Genomic DNA, 20,487 nt, shown 5'->3' on the forward strand with positions numbered 1-20,487 from the left:
GCAGACCGCTCGCATTTTCTGCTCGTTGAGTGACAATGTCGGACTACACGGAGACAGCTGCAGCGGGTGGGGGATATACACACATATACATGAACATACTGTATACACACTTGAACGGAAAAAGTGTAACAGTGATGAAAAGTGTTCTTTTCATTGTTATTTAGTACAGTCAAATCATTAGCACATTCCTGGGTTGAGTTATCAATGAAGTTGTCATTATTGTTTTTTAATAAATGACTAGTTCCAATACGTTATGCATCATGGGTAAAAGATGCGTATTTGACATTTTTCAAAAGCTGATCCTCCATTATTTGTGTGTACGCATGGTCTGAGGATATCTGTATTGATGAATCACAGATTTGTGCGTAAAACGTGCATACGCATGATTAGTGAATGAGGCTCATTGTCCTGACATCTCTCCCCGCAATGACCGCCTCATTCAATGGGAAGCGTGGCCCGAACGAGCTGTTTTGCTACAAGACGAATGAACCACTAAATGGTACGCAAGAAGGTGGTTTCCCTAACCACACTGGGCAACAACAACAACACTCTATTGTTGACCATCCCCAGGGGACAGACCCACCGAGGCATAAGTAGGGAGACTCCACACCAGCGCATGACATAGCTGTTGTTTTCCGCAGTGTGTAAGGTCAGCATTGGTTGAATATGAGGCCAGGGGTGTTGTGCCTCTTCTGACTTAGTCGCATGCCGTTGTTTCCTTTGTTATTTTCTGCCATGCTTCGCTTTGAAAACTTTGCTTCTGTGTGGGCAGGGCTGTGGAGACTTAGTATGCGGTCAGTTGACTGCCTGGCAACATTTGATTTGCAGCTAGTTGTTTACGTGGGATTGATGAAACAGTCACGTGACAGAAGTCCCTCTGACGAAGGAAAAAAAAGATTGCAGAAGCAATCATAAATAGATACAAATAAAACTAGACAGATGAATTTAAAAGAGTAAAAGTAACATCACTTACTCACAAATATACTCAAATAAAAGTAAAAACTATGTTGCATTAAAACTACTCTGACAGGTAAAATGTATTCAAAAAGCTACTAAAGTAACTAACAGAGTAAATGTGGCTTGTTACTATCCACCTCTGATAGTTAATTTCCACTGTGAAGTTGTCATAATATGAGTGAAAAAAGACATGCAGCATTAATTCTGTGAGGTTGAAAGCTTAATATTAAAAAAAAAAAAAAAATTCGAATGATGGTTATAGACTCCATCAACTACAGTGGTACCTTGAGATACAAGTGACCCAACTTACGAGTTTTCAAGATACGAACTGTCATTCGGCCGAATTTTTGCTTTGACTTGTGAACGTAAACACGAGATACGAGCACCTTATGGTGCCAGGAAACTCAATTCAGCAGTGTGTTGTGGAGGTTGAAGAAAATGATTGCTCTTCGTCAGGGCCATCGGTCATTCACGGCATTCATACTAGATTTCATTTCACGGTGCCCTTTTGCTTATCCAACAAGGCTCTGAGGTCAGGACCCCCACAGGCCTGCCTCTATATTCTCAACACTGACCCATGACAACACTCTCTGCTGATTCAGCACATCTGTCAGAAATGAGCCCGCGTTTCCTTCAACCTTTCATCCTTCCCGACAGTTACAAAGGCTGTAAAACGGAAGAACACACGGACAGTTTATATAGTGGTGTCCAACTTTCATATTAATATACACACACACATACTGTAGATCTTCTTATAGCCCCCATCCTCCCCTACCCCCCATAGAATGTGTAGGAGGCCTCATCTTGTTTCAATTGAAGTATTTGATAAGGCGAGAAGCTTTACAAGCTATTGTATAGTAATCTAAATAACATTTACATGTCATTTACGTCTCACTCTTTTCGACGTGGTGTACTGTCAGGCCGATTAAAGTTGGTATTTATTTCACATGCCAGCATGGTTCCTTTGCTGGCTTTGCAAATGAATGCAAATGCAGGCTTCCTCACAAGACAGCTTTTGAAATGTTGCAATTATAGGCAATGGTTATGAATGTTGGAGACGCGATGTTCCGTGATGACTTGCTGGAATGACTTGATCAGAATCTTTCTTCAAAGGTAAAAAGAGGTTTAGCTGCGTGACTTTGGTCTGGTTTCATGTGTTACTAATATTTAATATACTGAAGGCAAACATGACATTTCGGGGATTTTAGAAAAAAATATTTTCATTCATTTGTTCATAGAGATAACGGTTGCAAATTCAGTTCATAATAATTCAAAAGAATAAATGTGAAATTCAACCCATCCATGTTCTATAGTGATTATTCTTAAAGACCCTGTAAGGTGAATTCAAAGATTTGTTTCTTAATACATTAGACATGTTTGAAAATAATTGCTGAAAACATGCAAAGACTGAGAAGTACAGTGGGTACGGAAAGTTTTCAGATCCCCTTAAATGTTTCACTCTTTGTTATATTGCAGCCATTTGTTAAAATCATTTAAGTTCATTTTTTTCCTCATTAATGTACACACAGCACCCCATACTGACAGAAAAAAATGTAATTGTTGAAATATTAGCTGATTTATTAAAAAAGAAAAACTGAAATATCACACAGCCATAAGTATTCAGACCCTTTAATGTGACACTCATATTTTTATCTCTGGTGCTGTCCATTTCTTCTGATCATCCTTGAGATGGTTCTACACCTTCATTGGAGTCCAGCTGTGTTTGATTATACTGATTGGACTTGATGAGGAAAGCCACACCCCTGTCTATATAAGACCTTACAGCTCACAGTGCATGTCAGCGCAAATGAGAATCATGAGGTTAAAGGAACTGCCTGAAGAGCTCAGAGACATAATTGTGCCAAGGCACAGATCTGGCCAAGGTTACAAAAAAAATTCTGCTGCACTTAAGGTTTCTAAGAGCATTATTTTGTACAACTGTGATACATATTTGGGATGGACATCTCGTTACATCTGCGTAGCCTAGCCTCCCCGCAATGCTGGACCCAGTCATGTTGAAGCGGGGCGCGTCCTGCCAAGAAAGGGCGTGGGAATCCTAAGAATGCATGTGTTAATCCCTTTCCGGTTTGTGTCAATTGTAATTTGTTTTGTCTTTTGTTAATTTGTTTTGTATTTTGTTAATTAGTTTTTTCCTAAATGTAAAAGTGTATCGTTTTTGGAAATTTGTTGTCTGAAATGTGTTTTGGCTTTTGTTAAAAAAATTTCTGAAATGTAAGTGTTTCACAATTTGTTATATTGTTTTGCACTTCCAGACCACCTTAGGAGAGATTCTAGAAAAAGGAAAAAAAAAACATAGAAAGCATCCACAACCTTGCGACAAACACATAGCAGACATCTTATAATGAAAGAGTTGAATGGCACTCATGATATTTCTTCAAATGAGTAAGAGTACAAAGAAATAAGTATTTAGATTTTCACGGGACACTTCAGGGAACATGGACAGATGCTCTTGTATTACAGCCTGAATCTAGCAGGTGAAAATGAAGATGTGCTTGTGCTCGATAGGCTGTCAAAGATGGCACCCGTCACTCTGACAACGCTGTTTCCCTCTAACACAACCACAATAACCTTTTAAGAGGAGCAATCTTCTCTCTATGTCCACAAACAAATATCGGTTTTGTTTTGCACACATCATTCCATTATGGAAGCATTATTTGAGATGTTGAAATTGGAAACAGGAAGGAGGGAGGCGTAGATGGAGGAAGAGAGGGAGGAGGTGGGCTTGAACGAGAGGAGAGATTGGTTTTCATGCCTGGTATTCCGCTTGCCTGTAAATCTCCCAGGAGCATAGTAGAAGACAGCAGAAGGTTGATAGTCATCCATCACTCCTGACAACCCCTGTGCCCTGGAAGGGCCTGACAGCACAGCGCAGCACAGCCCAGCTCGAGCCATGTAAGCGCTGAGATAGCCTGAAACAGATAGAGCCAAGAAATAGATAACTAGAAAGAGATGATCCCTGCAGAGTGAGCATGTTGACTGTTCCATGTTTATAACTGAGGAGGACATGTGAAGGGGTGGCGGAATGGGGGTGCTCAGTTTCTCCCTTACTGAGTGTCTGTTAGGTGGACTGAATGCCATTAGCTGCAGCAGAAGCATAACAGAGAAAGACTCTAGAAGTGTAAGATTGGTTTGCCTCTTTAGGGGACTTCTATGTCCATACGGGATCACCTGGTACTGTACCGTGACTGAATGCAAAAACATATCTCTATTTTTCTACTGTGCCAGTAGTATTGTGCTCAAGACAACACTATCCAAGAATAAGACTTGCCCGAGACCAGAGCTCACCGAGACGAAGACAAGACCAAGACCTTTGGGTGTCAAGACAGTGACAAAACCAAGCCAAGAGACAAGCTGAAACCGTGACAAGACCAAAACCAGTAAAAATCTATTTTAAAAGCCATGGCAAGGCTGAAGATTTTTTTAAAAATCATTCCCCCTTTAATTTTATTTTGTATACATTTGACAGCCTGCAATTCCTTCATAGCACAACATGCAAAAACCTCAAATCTTAACAATTATTAACAACTAAATTCTTGCAAAAAAATAACTCCTTGTTTGTTTATGTAGTATTTAAAAAAGAAGATTTAAATTAGAGACGGCACAGTGGACGACTGGTTAGAGTGTCTGCCTCACAGTTCTGAGGACCGGGGTTCAATCCCCGGCCCCGCCTGTGTGGAGTTTGCATGTTCTCCCCGTGCCTGCATGGGTTTTCTCCAGGCACCCCGGCTTCCTCCCACATCCCAAAAACATGCGTGCGAGGTTAATTGAAGACTCTAAATTGCCCGTAGGTGTGAATGTGAGTGCGAATGGTTGTTTGTTTATATGTGCCCTGCAATTGGCTGGCAACCAGTTCAGGGTGTACCCCGCCTCCTGCCCGATGATAGCTGGGATAGGCTCCAGCACTCCCGCGACCCTTGTGAGGATAAGCGGCTCAGAAAATAGATGGATGGGTGGATTTAAATAAGAGCTCGGTTGCCTTTAAGAAACATAAGAGACTGCAGCATTTTGTGACCAAAACATGCACAGTGGGGTCTCATAATGAAGCCTATTTAAGGTGGAACTAAAACCTCTTTCCAGAAATATTCATCTCAGAAAGGCAACATTAGATTTGCTGTTGTTACTTACAGTTAATGTTAGCTTACTGTACCTGTGTTTGTTTTCTTTCGATTTGCCAGCAAAAAGTTTGTCCCCACCGTTTCAGTGAGTTGAAGACCACAGAATTTGCATACTGCCTTTGCATGTTGTTTTACATATTAAGTTTTTATGGTTAACGAAGCCAAATTTAATTGCTGTTGAGTTAGCGGACTTGTCTTGTTCCAGGCTCTCCTTGCTCAGTTTTGTACTTACACACCTTTCACGTCCGCTTGTATCCGGTGGTGGGGAGGCGGGGTGGGGGAGGTGTCCCCCAATCACAACACCGCGAAGTTTGCAGTCTTTACGAGGGTGGTGTGTAGTTAGTAACACATGAATTGAATGTATTTGTTGTTTTACCAAGTGCTTCTTAATAGCACATTAATGAACTTGAAGAATAGCAGATAAATGCTGGTCTCGACAGAAAATCCCGAGTCTGGCCAGTCCGAGACCGAGACCGAGACAAGACCAAGACTTTTGGGAGTTGAGTCCGAAACAAGACAAAGAATCAAACACATTCTCGAATGTTACAGCTTGGGCTGTGACTCAATTAGGAAAAATACTCAAATTATTTAGCGGCTTTGTAATTATTTAATCTCAGTTAAACGCATTTTAATCATATAACAATATATCTACTGAAAAGTAATATGGTTTAATTTAAATGTATTTTAGTGGATGACTGAAACAAATAATTGACACAGATAGGAATATTGTTCACTCTGGAAAAATTGTATATAATGGCATTTCAATACAAAACAGTAGAAAAACTAATAGAAAATATCCCTTGCGAAAATTAAACAGACCTAAAGTTAAAGTGCCATTTTATTTATTTATTTATTTATGTATGTATTTACTTTTTAGAACAGTATTGCCTTTATATGGTTTCTGTGTGGCAATTGAAAAGTGGGATCACATGTCAGAGGGTTGAAGTGCTCCTTTTTGCACAATTTGCACAAAAATCATGCCTATCCTCAGGTGTTGTCATGGTAAAGCAAAGCAGTACTCGCGTTGGCACACGGCGCAGAAGAAGTGGGCCGGACGAGCAGTGGTTCATTTGCATGAGACAGGATTCCCCTCCAAAACTGGCTGCCTGCTGCCCTGTGCTGTAATTCTTGATCCTCGGCGTATTACGGCTCAAGCATGTCAATTTCACTATGACATTTGGGACACCTGGGAACTGTTGATATATGAAGAAATGGCATCATGTCTCCTTTAAAATGCAACTCAGCTTGTTGGTGGACTTAATTTTTGTATGTGCTTTGAATTTATTGCTTTAAAATAATTCTATCAGACATTGTGATTGTACAGTATCATGTTTATTACCAATACATATAGTAATGATGAAGTTGTTTCACAGAGACCCTAAAATTGCATCCAGGCAACAAAAAAATCCAATCACTTTTTATTTGATGTGCTCTGCAAAAAGCATGCTGGAAGTTGTTTGGTTCTATGCAATATGAGCATAAATCACATAAACACTGCATTGCGGCTATAGTGTTTTGTTAAGGAAACCTCTTGAAATTTTTAAAAACTTTGCCATGAATGGTCTTCTTGTGTGTGGTTTCTTTTTGTACTTTTTTTTGTCACAATGTGCGATCAGATGCTAATATTTATTGTTAGTGGCTGTGAATATTGGTAGACCATTTTGGACCATTTCGGACCATTACGATTATTGCCTGGGAGCTGTCCAAGTGCATGTTGTGTAAAAGTGACGAGTGTCCAAATACAGTATATGTCAATATTTAGTCTGCTGATCACAATCTTTTGTGCACGCACAGTCATTATGAAAATCACAGCATTAATCTGTGATCTTGTTATAGTGCTACCGTGTTTCTGTTGGCTGTGCAGTATTTGGATTTGTAATTAAATGAAGGCGATAAAAACAGTTTTGTCGAGGTGAACTAATATTCATCACTCGCCTTTCACAGCTTGCTGATTGTGTGAGTTGAGAAATATGCGTCCATAAACAAAAGTTTTCAGTCGCAGTGTTTGTGTGCCTCTCGTTTTGTGTGCGTTTATCAACATGTCACTATGTGTGTGTGTGCGCGTGTCTACGTTTGTGACCTCCATCAATGTCTTGAGGGTATCAACGATTGCTGTCACTCAGTGCAAGAGACGCCGTAATTAAGGAAGTTGCCGTTGTACGTTGCCACACAATGGAAGCCAGCGGTTTGTATTTCAACTGCAGTATAGCCAATGCACAAACTTCCCCCCCCTCTTGCTGAGCACAGACATACACAAACACATGCACACAAAAGGCCATGAATGCCAAACTAAACAAAAGCTTTTTAAAAGACTGTAACTGTGCTATCTGATATCGTCCGCAACAGCGCTGCTTTGAATAAATCTTTTTTTCAGTGGGGGAAGGCAAAGAAAATTAAAAGGCTGCTAGCCTCTGTGATCGATAATTACGAATCTCACTCTTTTTGGCCACAGGGCATCACACCCCAACACTACTGTTGGAATATTGTGTTTTTGTTGTTGTCTGTTTACTTCGACTTTATGATGTGTGTGTCTTTGTATTTTCAAAGCACATTGAGACATTGGGGGCGACAATTGACAGCGTCACACTGAAGAAAATATGAACGTAAATTAATGAGGTTGTATTCACACCTGCCACATATGGTCTGCTTTAAAAGAACCATAGTTCTTTACCCCCCTTGGTCCAGACCTTTAGTGGAGGTGTGAATACACACAAGTGAATCCTGGTGCGCACCAAACAACCGCTCCTCGCCCTACCTTTTAAGGAGGTGTCCGTCCACTTGTGGCGTGAAGCCGACCCAACAAGTCAATATCCCATAGATTATAACAATAGTGACTGTTAAATGTCATACCTAATCCACAGTCTTGGTTTTAGCAACTCAACTCCTTGCGTGTTGTGACTCAAGGTGATATATGTTTGCAGCACGCAGTATAATAAGAGCGCAAATTTGCAGAACAGAAATGCAGCGTGCATTTCCAGGTCTGTGCTTTGTCCACACGCGTTTGTTTAGAAATTGTAATATAAATGTACAATGTGAAAGCGAACCGCACTCAATGAAAAAAGTCCAAAGACCGAAGGACTTTCCTGGTGTGAATACACCCGAGAACAGGATGTTTCTGAAAAGTTCCAGCACTGGTGTAACATAAGATATATTCCAAACCCAAACTACGAGTTTTCCTTTTCAGTGTGTGCCAGACGATCAACCAGCAGGTCGACAAAGAGATCCTGTGCTGTTTGCTTCGTTCAGTGCGTGAGAAGAGGAGAAATCAAAGTGCCTGCTCACGATGCCCTGAGCATTTGACAATTCCTGGGTGAGAAGAACATCATTGTGATGGAACAACCTCCCTAGTCACACGACCTGGCTATGGGGGATTTTCCCTTTCCCAAGCTCAAGGGCATCGTAAAATTGGAGTTGTTTCAAAGACGTGGACAACATCAAGATGGCTGCATTGAGGATTCCGAAAGAGTCCTTTCAGAAGTGCATGAAGGTGTGGCAGAGAAGGCTGGGAAAACGTGTTAGACTCCAGGGAGATTGCAAGGGGAAAACTTGTAGTTTGGATTTTTGGCGATCTTGTGCCTCTAATTCAAAATACAGCAAACCACTGCGCTTGAGGAAAAAAAAACGGTTTTATCTTTTTTTGCGAGGCTGCAGCAGTGTGCCTGCGATGACACAATCGTATTTTTTGAATTTTGTTTATATCAGTTTTAGTTAGTTAATTACACACCTTACAACTTTTTCTCCACTTGTATGGCATTTTTGAAAATTCACAATACAGGGCAGTGTTCTATCTCAGGGTATACACTGTATATTTCTGTACGTCGCACGTGTTTGTGCGTGATTTTGCGTGTGTGCGTGCGTGGGGAGAGTCTTCCTGTGTCAGTGACTTTGACTTTGTGACATTGTCAGCATGGAACTCAGTGAACTGTCTGTCAGGTTATGTAGAGCAGATCCATTCAAGGTCAACCGTGTGCTCCCGGTGGGTTTGTGCCTGTCCACCTTGCTACCTGACATGCACCTTCCCCGCACACACACCTTCAAGACTACACATACAAGACTACGACCTCCTCCCTCTCCTTTAAGGCTTCGGGTCGTCCCTCAGTGTTCCCCTGTCATGCTGTTATCACCACCTTGTGACCTTGCCTACTGTCACCAGACGTTACAGAATCTTAGCCACAGCTGAGCTGCCTCGCTTGAATGGATGAAACTGCAACCCTGGGGAATTACCACAAACCTACCAAAATACCGCTTGTTTCCCCCCCCTCCCCAAACAAACAATCAGTTTGCTAACACTTACAGTACCATAAATATTCTGACAGCCAGCTCAGTTACATTTCAAAGTGTGCATGTGTGTCTGGCCAAACTAATTAAGCGTCTTAGTAATGGCTTTTGCTTTAGCGTGGATTCATTTGTAAAGGTTATTCTTATGGCCATTTTGAGAATTTTTTAGGATGTTGTATGAACATCCAATGCACTGTGAGTAAAAGACAGTAATGACATTTTGTGTGTGGGTATGGGTCTGGGTTTTGGGGTGGGGGGGGATTGACTTGGAAAAAGGTTGCTGCTTTGATTTTCTGACAAAATGTAGCTTTTTCAGGACAGAATGTTCTCAGTATTTCCTCCTTGTTTGCGAAGTGTAAGTTGTTTGAAAACAGTTCTGTACTATAATAATACAAAGATCAACCTTTTTGTACTACTACATACTTAATTTGTGGTACGACCTCATAAAGAATCCTTGTAATTGTGCAAGAAAATGAGTGTGCATTACAGGAGTACACAAGAACAAATGTAGACTCATAAAAGGTGGACAATAAATAAAAAGGGCGGGGGGATACATTTCAAGGCATATTGCCTAAAATGTGTTCAATTGTTTCAATCTTTCATTGTGGCATAAGTGAGATCCTGCGGATAATTTCTTTTTTCTGCTTTGATCGCAGATCTGCCTATGTAATGTGATGCAAGTAGTACAGATCAAATATGTGAAGTCATTTTGGTCTGAAACATTAACCAGCTCCCTCTCACTAGATATCGTGTGCATGTGCTTGTAGTGCAGATAAATTGCTATTAAAAGGTCAGTGTTTGATTCAAATGCAATTCTTCCGAAAAGAGCACTGTGCTTTGGGGTGGCCATCATAAAACCTCTATTAGCTTTGCAGGCACATTCTAAAATAATATTTGAATACACGTAGTGTAAAAAGAAATGATACAACCAAAACAAATGATTACAAAACAATATCTTAACATTGATGATAAGTGAAAGTGGCCCCTTTAAGGTCTTTGAAGGTGTGAAAAGGACCTGAAACGTATGTGGACTTTGTGACTGACCCCTTTCTTTCATGGTACCAAAAGAACTATGTTTTTCCGAACAAGATCATCTTCAAGCATGATAATGCACCATCTTAAAGACATTTAAGCAGAAATTCTTCAAAAGGTCACAAATTTAATGGATGTAAGAATTGTGAATTTGCAATGAAATAAGGGCTTCTATGTTACTTCACTTATGAAGTTTTTGATTGAAATAGCTTTTGATATCAGTAAATATAACCACCCAATGTTGCAATTTCAACAAATGACTATTTTCAGTTCTTTATAATCTATCAAATGTCTCTGTTGCGTGCAAAAATTTGGAAAGTGGCTTTTAACCAGAGGTCTTGCTGGCCATTACACATCACTACCAAATAATTCACTTTCCGAATGTTTTTCTTTCAATTTAAAAATTGTGATTGCTTGTTGCTGTCAGTGCTACAGTATGTATGCATACGTGCGAGTGGAGTCACCACACAGACACCTGTTCCAGTCTGCCATTGATGCAGTGATGGGGCAGCGGAAGGCTTTGACACGCCTCAGCGACATGACAGGTCGGAAAGCTTGGATGTTAATCTCTTCTAACTGCTTCCAGCCTAATTAAATCTTCCAGGGTTGCACATGTGCGCGCACATATAGACGCACACACCTTCACACTGGCGTCTAAATTGGTCTTAGATGCGCATATGTTTTTAACGATCTGGAGGATTGGCCCCACAGCGGTGTGTGTGTGTGTGTGTGTGTGTGTGTGTGTGTGTGCGTGTGTGTGTGTGTGTGTGTGTGTGGGTGGGTGCGTGTGTATGTGTGTGTGTGTGTGCGTGCGTGCGTGCGTGCGCCCGCATGTGAAAAGATGTGGAGCGGAGGGAGTTTTACTACTTTCAAGGTTTCGATACAGCGAGTTGGAGTTGTGTTTATATATTATACGAAGCTCACCCACAGATGCGTTGTCAGCCATTTGCACATTTAGGAGCAAGAAGCCGATGCAAAGCCGTGAATTTGTTTAACACACTGTGACATTTACATCTGCATGATAATGCAAAAACTGCAAACAGTACAGTAGAGCTCCCTGCACACGACTTATCGTGCCCACTCATTGAGCATTTATGGAATCCATTGAATATGTATGTATATATATATATATATATATATATACTTTTTTGAGAACTGCTTATCCTCACTAGGGCAAGAGGTGGGGTACACCCTGATCTGGTTGCCAGCCAATTAATTGCAGGGCACATATAAACAAACTACCACTCGCACTCACATTCACACCTACGGGCAATCTAGAGTTTTCAATTACCATGCATGTTTTTGGGATGTGGGAGGAAACCAGAGTACCCGGGGAAAACCCATGCAGGCATGGGGCGAACATGCAAACTCCACACAGGCAAGGCCGTATTTGAACCCAGGTCCTCAGAACTGTGAGGCAGATGTACTAACGTACGTACCGTGCCGCCCTATGTGTGTGTGTGTGTGTGTGTGTTTAGATATTTTTGATACCTTTAAAACCTAACCCTTTATCCCGGCGAGGCAATTGCGAACTGATTCACATTTGCAATACCAACCTAGCTGCAGACAGTCAGGTAGGGAGTTTTATTATATACAGGTACATTACAATAAATTAGAATATCCATCCATTCGTCCATTTTCTTTACCGCTTATCCTCACTTGGGTCGCGGGCTGCTGGAGCCTATCCCAGCTATCTCCGGGCGGGAGGCGGGTACACCCTAAACTGGTCGCCAGCCAATCGCAGGGCACATAGAAACAAACAACCATTCGCACACACATTCACTCCTATGGGCAATTTAGAGTCTTCAATCAACCTACCACGCATGTGTTTGGGATGTGGGAAGAAACCGGAGTGCCCGGAGAAAAAACCCACCCAGGCACGGGGAGAACATACAAACTCCACACAGGTGGGGCCGGGATTTGAACTGTCCCCAGAACTGTGAGGCAGATGTGCTAACCAGTCGGCCAATGTCTTGGCATTCAGGCAATTACATTTTTCTTCATGTTCATGCTAGTTCTACGGCTTTAGAGAATATCCGCTCACATGCCTTTTATGGACCTTTTATTCACCATGTGCTATGATGTAATGTAATATTTAACTTGTTACTATGCCGGCACAGTGACTTCTTTGACTATTTCAGTAAGACTAACTCGCTTTACTGTTAGAAAAGTTTCAATCAACAACAATCAAATCTTACCAAATGGTTTTAATTTTTAATATGTGAATACCTTTGTGAACAGTTTTCATTTCTGTGTGTGCTCTAATTTTCATGTCACTAACAGCTGTCACTAACTAGCTGCAGGCATCATCTGGTGCTTCCATTCAGCCAAACTACTCATTGAGTGTAAGAGTTATACAAGGTTATGACCCCTTGTAAAATTTGAGTGTTTAATCATAAGCTTTAATGTATTCGCAGACCAGAGAAAAATGCTGCCGTCCGCATGTCATGTGTCTCCCATTAAACTCACTTGTCTTTGTCTTCCACATCCGCCCACCCGGTTCATTTTCTTTTTCCATTAAAAGTGCTTTTTCAGTCTTCCATTCCTTATGCATCTCTTCTGAGCCATTATCTCACTGTCTCTTTGTCTCCCACCATTTCTTTCTATATTACTCTGGCTGCGTTTCAGCCTTCCTCCAACTCGTCGGAGGCCTGCGAGTCTGTCATCCACCCAGCCCTGGCTTCCTCCAAGTTAAACAGGCCGAATAAATAGATTACAAGCAGTAGGTAAGAGTGAAGCAAAGGAAGAAGACAATCTGAATTTGTTGCGGATAAAGAATGGTGAAGGCAGTCAAAGAAAGCCGGCGGAGTCAAAGTAATGCTGTATTTGCCTGAGGGGGAAAAGGCTGAAAAGTAGCTCTCGCAACAGATGTGCGGGGCAGTAAAGTGTAATTGAAATGCCAGCAGCAATGGTCTTATCTCCCTGCAACAGGAGCCTGCTGCCAGTCTCAACATCAGTTAGATGTCATTTTAGCTAGGTCTGAATCAGCCTGCCACAATCCGCAATCCCTGTTCCTCTGATGCTAGGCGGGAGGAAAAGGGGAGGGATGGCAGGGAGGAACGACGGGGAGGGCGAGGAGGGTGGTGAGCCTGTAATAGGATTTCAGTAGCACCCAGTTAACTTTCACCACCTAGACTTGCTTGGTAATTTGATATGCCCCATCAATAACATTCATTTACCTCCGTGCGGTATTGCCATCGTCATTCATTTGACTTTCATAAACACAGATTTGCATTCTTTCTGCATTTCTACCGTTGTGAGCAGGGTAACGTTGGTCCACAACAGATGCACGAAAAGATTCAGTTGTCAGAGGCGGAGAATCACAGTGGAGAACCATGTTGTTCTTCCAGATTAGCCACTGCCTTGTTTGGGATTTTTTTTTTTTTTTAATGCAACAAGGGATCAGTTTCAGGATATTAAAGCAGTCTTATCTCCTCACTTTGTGGATGCTTGTGACGGTTTACGGCTGTTGAAGATTTAGTAGGATTCTGTACAAAATGAAAACACTTGTGTATTGGAGACCCGACAGTTGAACCTCCAACGTTGAACATAATCCGTTCCAAATTGAAGGTTCTGATTAAAACAAAAATCAAATCAAATTCCCATCATGAAATAAAACATTTAGTAGTTGTACAGGCAGTGTTTTAAATGATGTAGTAGCAATCCTAACTCCCATACAAGTAGGAAGAGAAGTTTACCGCGGTGCAGGGGGTTCTTGGTTTACTGACATAGTTACAGAGCAGTGTAAGAATATATTGTTGCAGAGCCGAAAAAGGCACACTCAGTAACTGTCATATTTACTGTTTTTCTTTTGATTGTTTTATATTTATAGCCCACAAGTACAAGTATTTTTCATGTGAACATTCGCTGTAATTATGACTTTCCTACAGCGTTAGCATATGTTAGTGACAGACTACTGTGGATTCCGACTTATGCACAAGGAAACAGAACTCTGTTGTAAACCCGGGACCACCGTATAATAAAACTTAAACTGAAGTTAAAAGACTGACCTTCTGATGGTGAAGTTAAAAGACTGACCTTCTGATGCCGTCTGACAGACGGATAATGGAGAGGGAACAGAAAGGTATTGGCCTTTTGTGGCCTTTTATTAGTATTGCTGTAAATGTAAGTTGAAAAGTGTTATATGTCCCAAAAAGTTGTACAACAAACACAAAATACTTGCTAAATCACTTGCTCACTCTTACTGAGTGTGCACACTGTTGGTGGGTGTGTTGCGCATGATATACAACCACAATGTGTTGTTGTGTTCAACATTGATAAAAACAGAAATCAATGATTTGCAAATCATGTTCAACCTATATTTAACTGAATACACTACAAAGACAAGGTATTTAATGTTCAAACTGATAGACTTTATTGTTTTTAGCAAATAATCATTAACTTAAAATTAACTTAAAAACTTAAAATTCAAAGTTAATGATTATTTGCTAAAAAAAAATAAAGTTTGAACATTAAATATCTTGTCTTTGTAGTATATTCAATTAAATATAGGTTGAACATGATTTGCAAATCATTGGATTCTGTTTTTATTTATGTTCAACACAACGTCCCAACTTCATTGGAATTGGAGTTGTATTAAGATTGTGATTTTTTTATTTTTTATTTTTTTTTCACCAACATCCCAAATACTAGGCACTAAGTCGCCGGTTCACTCACTCTTAATGGATTACGTGTGGTGTTGGGAACAGGTGTCAAAGTGGTTTTACGCTCGAGGTAGCTCTGATGGTTTTCACCACAGAAAATTTGGGGGAGCACATCACGATCAAAATGAAGTTTGAAATGATGGAATTACAAGTGTTAGTGGAAGACAAAGAAACAGTACTGAGTTCCGGAAAACAAATCAGTTGCTCCGATAATTTTGGAGAAGCCAGCAATCGCACAAAAGCTATATTTTGTTTGATTTAACTTATTCCTGAGTGCCTTGGGGCAGCATGCGGCAAAACTGCTCTGTAAGAGGCACGAGACAAGGGTCAAAGTGTGTTGAAATGCAGAGTTGCAAAGACTCGATAAGTCGATATGGCATGACTCCTTCTTTCGACTGGCTCTAATTAGCCCTAAGATCATTGAGAAGCTACACAATTGCATTTCTTAATAGACAATATTTCACCAAAACATCTGTTTTGGTTCATCAAAAATGTTTACATAAGCAGAAAAGTTCTGTTCTCCCCCGTCGCTTCTCATTTTGGTTACGTGTGCTCCCCATGGTTACGCACAGTGATGCCATGAACACCATGGCAGTTCGTCTCAGATTTGAAAAATCAAATGACATGTGCTGACTTTATCTATTTGCATATACTCCTCCCAAAACAAGCAAAGTACATGTAGTGGCAATTTTGAGCGTTTGGCAGACACAATTCTTGGTCCGCCAGGTTAGTCGATCAAATTCTACACCTACCTATTAGCGTGAGCGATCAACTTTGTGCCCATTTTTGCTTTCGCAAACCTTGAGTGAATCAAAATATTTGTGTTAATACTTTAGATGCTCTAAACTGCACTTATTTTGGCGCAGCATGTCTGTTTATAATTAGTAAATCATAATTTCTTCAACAAATTAAGTGGAATTAGATTAGTTTCCTGCAGCATTCCTTATGATCCCTCATGGTACACTATAAGGTGCCACGACACTCTGTTTGGAAATCACTGCTCTAAACGAACATTTTGTCCAAATACTTAGTTAGTTATTGTAAAAATATCAAATTTCTTTATAAAGTTCAGGCGAAGGGTTAAACAAATTAGTGCATGTATATATTATTTTTAATAATATAGTTGTCGTCAGGAATGTTGCATGCACAATAAAACCAATTAAATAAATGAACCCAAGATCCTGACTATTCTTTGTGTGAATGATGCTCCTTCTAGCCAAAAACTACCCTGAGTTTTCTTGCTTGTTTGTCTTGCAGAGGGTAATTTTCAATGTGGTTAACTTCTCCAAGACCAAGAGCCTCTACAGAGATGGCATGTCTCCTGTTGTCAAGTCCACCAGCAGGCCCAAATGGTAAGTGACAAATTACTACATTGACAACAGCTGCCTGAAGAAAAGTATGTTGTCATTTCTTAAACACCTTTAAGAACGCTACCCAACAAAATACACATTCCTTAACACAAATTGTTAGCGTTCGTACAACCTAACCACATTACCTTCAATTTCAAGAGGGTCCACACCCATTAGCATGTGATCCATCGATTACCAGTATGATGGCTGTCTGATGTAATATGGATGACTGATGGTAGCAAAAACACGTGTGTGGGTGTGTGTGTGTGTGTGTGTGTGTGTGTGTGTGGATGCGGCATCTGCCAAGCAAGCTGCTGTATTCAGCGGGGTGAGGAGGGAGAACACAGTAGTGTGATGAAGTGTTGCCGTCCAAGAGCAGCCCTGACATCTGTCACAGCTTGATGGAGGGCATCCGCAGAAACACCAGGCATCTGCCACCCTGAGCCATTCGCGTCTGCCTCGCCTCGCACCCCGAGCCGGCCGTCCCGTGGCACGCCGGTTGCAGGCTAATGGACGGAAACGATGAGCTCGATAGCGTAGACAGGACAGATGAACTGCTGTCTGTGATACAGCAGAGAGTGACATGATACACCTCAGCCTTCTAGACTCACTCCTTTCTCTGCTGTGAAACTAGAGATGTGGTAACAATATTTCATTGTAGTGTTTATTATTGTGCCATAATGCAGCAAATCCAAAAGTATATTCATTTAGAGATGTCAATAAACTTTAAGATGACTTTTTTGCGTCAACCCTGTATCAGTCAACCAGAGGTGGGAAAAGTACTCACACGCTCTACTTTGAAACTTGAAAAATAGACTTTGGTAGAAGTAGTAGTACTGATTCAAATCTTAAGTAAAAGGGGGAAAAAAATCATGCTACATGTTGCATCTTTTTTTTTTTTTTTTTTTTTTTTGCAACCAAGAGCGAGCTACCATAAGCTAGGCTGACGACATCAAAAATTATCTTAAATAAGTAAGAATATTTTGCTTCTCTGAATCTGTTACCATCGTCGATAATGCTCCCTGGCTCATGTTCCTCCATTTCGCTGCTGGCCCTGTTTTTTTTCCATCTTATAAGACTCCCAAGCTCTCAATCAATCAAGATCTTAACTGCGGTTATCTTTTTGACATCTTCATCTTCAGAGGTTGGAAAAAGTAATGATCCTATTTAGACAAAATAAGGAGAAAAAGGTACAGATATCTGTTTTCAAATGTAGGGAATAAAAGTCATCACAAAAAAAATACTAAAGATACCTTAAAAATTTACTTGAGTACAGTAGCAACATATTTGTACTTTGTTACATGCCAACCTTGCACTCAGCTGATTTAAATTTACTCAACAAACAGGTAAGTTGTCACTCTTCTTCAAAGATCAGCATGCAATCAAAGAACGAAAAACATCTCCGGAAGATCGTATGTCTTACTAAGTGAACAATGAACCGGCTGTAACGTCATTGCTCTGCTGCTCGCAGCCCATGGAGTGGCAGTATTTGGAATAACGTATTAAGGACTGTTGTATAATGACCCTTTCCACTGTAGAGTATACGGTCATTAAGTGTTTACACGTACTAGGTACTATATGTATTACCTAGTCACTTCAAGTTGTTGAGCATAATAATCTCCAAAATAAAGCGTTTGAACAGCCTGAAGTCCGATAAAATGTTTCATTCTCCAAAGTCTTAAATTGAGCTTCCGGTTAGACTTTTCCTAGCTTTGCATAAGCGCCTGCTCTAGAAGTTCATTGTTTTCATCATTGGTGGAAGCAGCAGGCCTTCAACGGCGTGGTTTGTCAAGAACAGATCCTTTTTCGAGAAACTTGGCATGGATAGCGTAAATTGTACTAGTATAATGTGATGCCCATGAAGCTTCATAAACTTGTGAAGAAATTACAGAGAAACGTCTTGCCAGGTGGCAATTTTGCAACAATGTATTTAGCATGTTGTCATTTAGGACCAAGAGAAAAGGCCTCAAATCTTACCCTTTGTCCGTTTTTAGTTTCAAATGATCTCATTTGTGAAAGATGTAGTAAGATGCACCCATGCATTTGGAAAACATGTTGTCTGTTCCAAGGATCGAACATTATTATCATAATCATTGTGTGTTCCCACAAAGTGGTCAAGATGCATTCAACGCTGCCACCTCTCTTTGACTTTCCATGAGCTGGACAAAGCCCAGAAAGCTCCTAAAGTAGTAATCTTGTTTTTTGACAGTTGCAGATGGAATTAAAAAAAAAAAAAAAAAAAAAAGCAGAGTGCAGAGAGCTTTACCCGTCTGATCCAAATTCACACAGGACAGAATAAAGACCCTACAGAGGGAAGCAGTGATAAGAAAAAAAAAGATGGCACAAGACTGACAGGGAACTTGACAGAGAATGTGGAGAAAGTATAAGAAAGTAATATTACTCAGGCAGCTAGACAGGCATCAGGTGAACCAAAAAAGATTATTCTGCCATTCCCACCTCCAACCCTCCCATCTTTATCTATAAAAAGAAAACATATCAGTACAAGCCCGAGAGGTGAAGCCTTTATCTCCTCGCACAGGTGCCTTATGTCCCGGGGCCCCTGCAACATTGGCTCCCTGAGGCTACAGAGCTTGGCTGGCTTTGGCTAAAATGGGACGTCTCAGGGAGGCACAAATGACAGATTAAAGTCCCGCAGCGCATTTACAGCTACAAGTGGAAGGATCTATCCCATATCCTTTCATCCACGCCTTACTCGACCGATACTTCACTCCATGACTCCTATTGCCTGGTCTGGAGACATCAGGCAACTGTGACCGTAGAATCTGGGATACAGTTTAATGTCTAATCACAAGGAGGATTGCTTTTGAAATGTGGGACAGATTATTTTTTATTCTTGGTGTATTAAACCACCTACGGTCTTAACAATGTGGTAGTAACCTCGCTCACTGATATTTGGTAGCATGAACAGCTATTCTACCTAGCTCTTAGACAGTGAACGCAAAGAACCTATACATTGTCGTTGTTGGGCGGAATCCTTGCACCTCCAAAGTCACTAATTTTCAGGAAATAAAAAAATAAAATTAAAATTAAAAAACGGCATCTTGCATGAGTTCCCAAACACTGCTTCATTGAACTTGGCATCATACCTGAGTAGTATATTCCTATCATATAATGTACACCAACATCAAAACACCACCACCCCGAAATCAATTTCAATAACTAATTTAACATGTTACAAATTGCTTAATAATTATGCTGTCATTGATTAAAACGCCAAGACACATCACCAGCGCCAGCGTTCTTGTTACAATCTGCATTTACACCTAGCCCCCAACCACACGAAAAGCCCTGAATACGTCACAAAAGCAAACGCTTGTGTTACGTCATCTTCCCAAACTGTTTTTCAAAGGTCTTAGAGCCATGAATGATGCAATACAAAAAAAAAAAAAACAATGAGGTGACTGTGTATTAGGCGGATATTAATTTACACATAGATTTATCTCCATGGCTCACGATCTTCCTGCAACGAAGCATTACAGCAGTACAGGGATACCCTGGATGAAAGCCTTCTCCAGAGTGCTCAGAACCTCAGACTGGGCTGAAGGTTCACCTTCAAAAAATACAATGACCCGTAGCGCACAGCTAAAATACCGAAGGAGTGGCTTCAGAACAACTTCAGAACAGTATCAATATTACTTCCCTTAAATTGGCTATTTGAAAGTAAAAAATATTGTCTATGTGTTCCTGCATGTCATGTTAAAAAGTACAGTTTGTAGCCTAACAACCAGTGAAAACGCCCTTCACCAAAAGAACTTGTCTTCAAAGCAAGAACTGGTAGTTCCTGTTTGGACTACATGTCCAACATCCACTGTATGGGAGACTACCGATGACATACAAGTTGATGAAGATGATTGCCAAAGTCCACTCCTTTTTAGCAATAAACCAAGTGTCGACCACTTTGGATTATCGACTTCGTATTCTGACCAGAAGGCTGGCGATAAATGTACATTTGAGTCTCATAGACGCATTAAGGGCAAAATAAGGTGGTTAAATCAGCCATTAAACAATTAATCGCACTGACTTTAAAGTTAAATATCATTTTTTTTTATG

General features: G+C 40.7%; 1 protein-coding gene across 1 annotated transcript in view; it reads left to right on the forward strand.

Moving 5' to 3' along the window:
* Positions 1 to 20,487, forward strand: part of agbl4 (AGBL carboxypeptidase 4) — a 354,108-nt gene that overhangs the window by 124,199 nt on the left and 209,422 nt on the right. Inside the window, exon 4 of the mRNA XM_061683038.1 lies at positions 16,325 to 16,419. Coding sequence (XP_061539022.1) covers positions 16,325 to 16,419 — 95 coding nt within the window. The remainder of the gene's footprint in view (positions 1 to 16,324; positions 16,420 to 20,487) is intronic.

Source organism: Phycodurus eques, chromosome 8 (genome assembly GCF_024500275.1).
Source record: "Phycodurus eques isolate BA_2022a chromosome 8, UOR_Pequ_1.1, whole genome shotgun sequence".
Taxonomy (NCBI): Eukaryota; Metazoa; Chordata; class Actinopteri; order Syngnathiformes; family Syngnathidae; genus Phycodurus; species Phycodurus eques.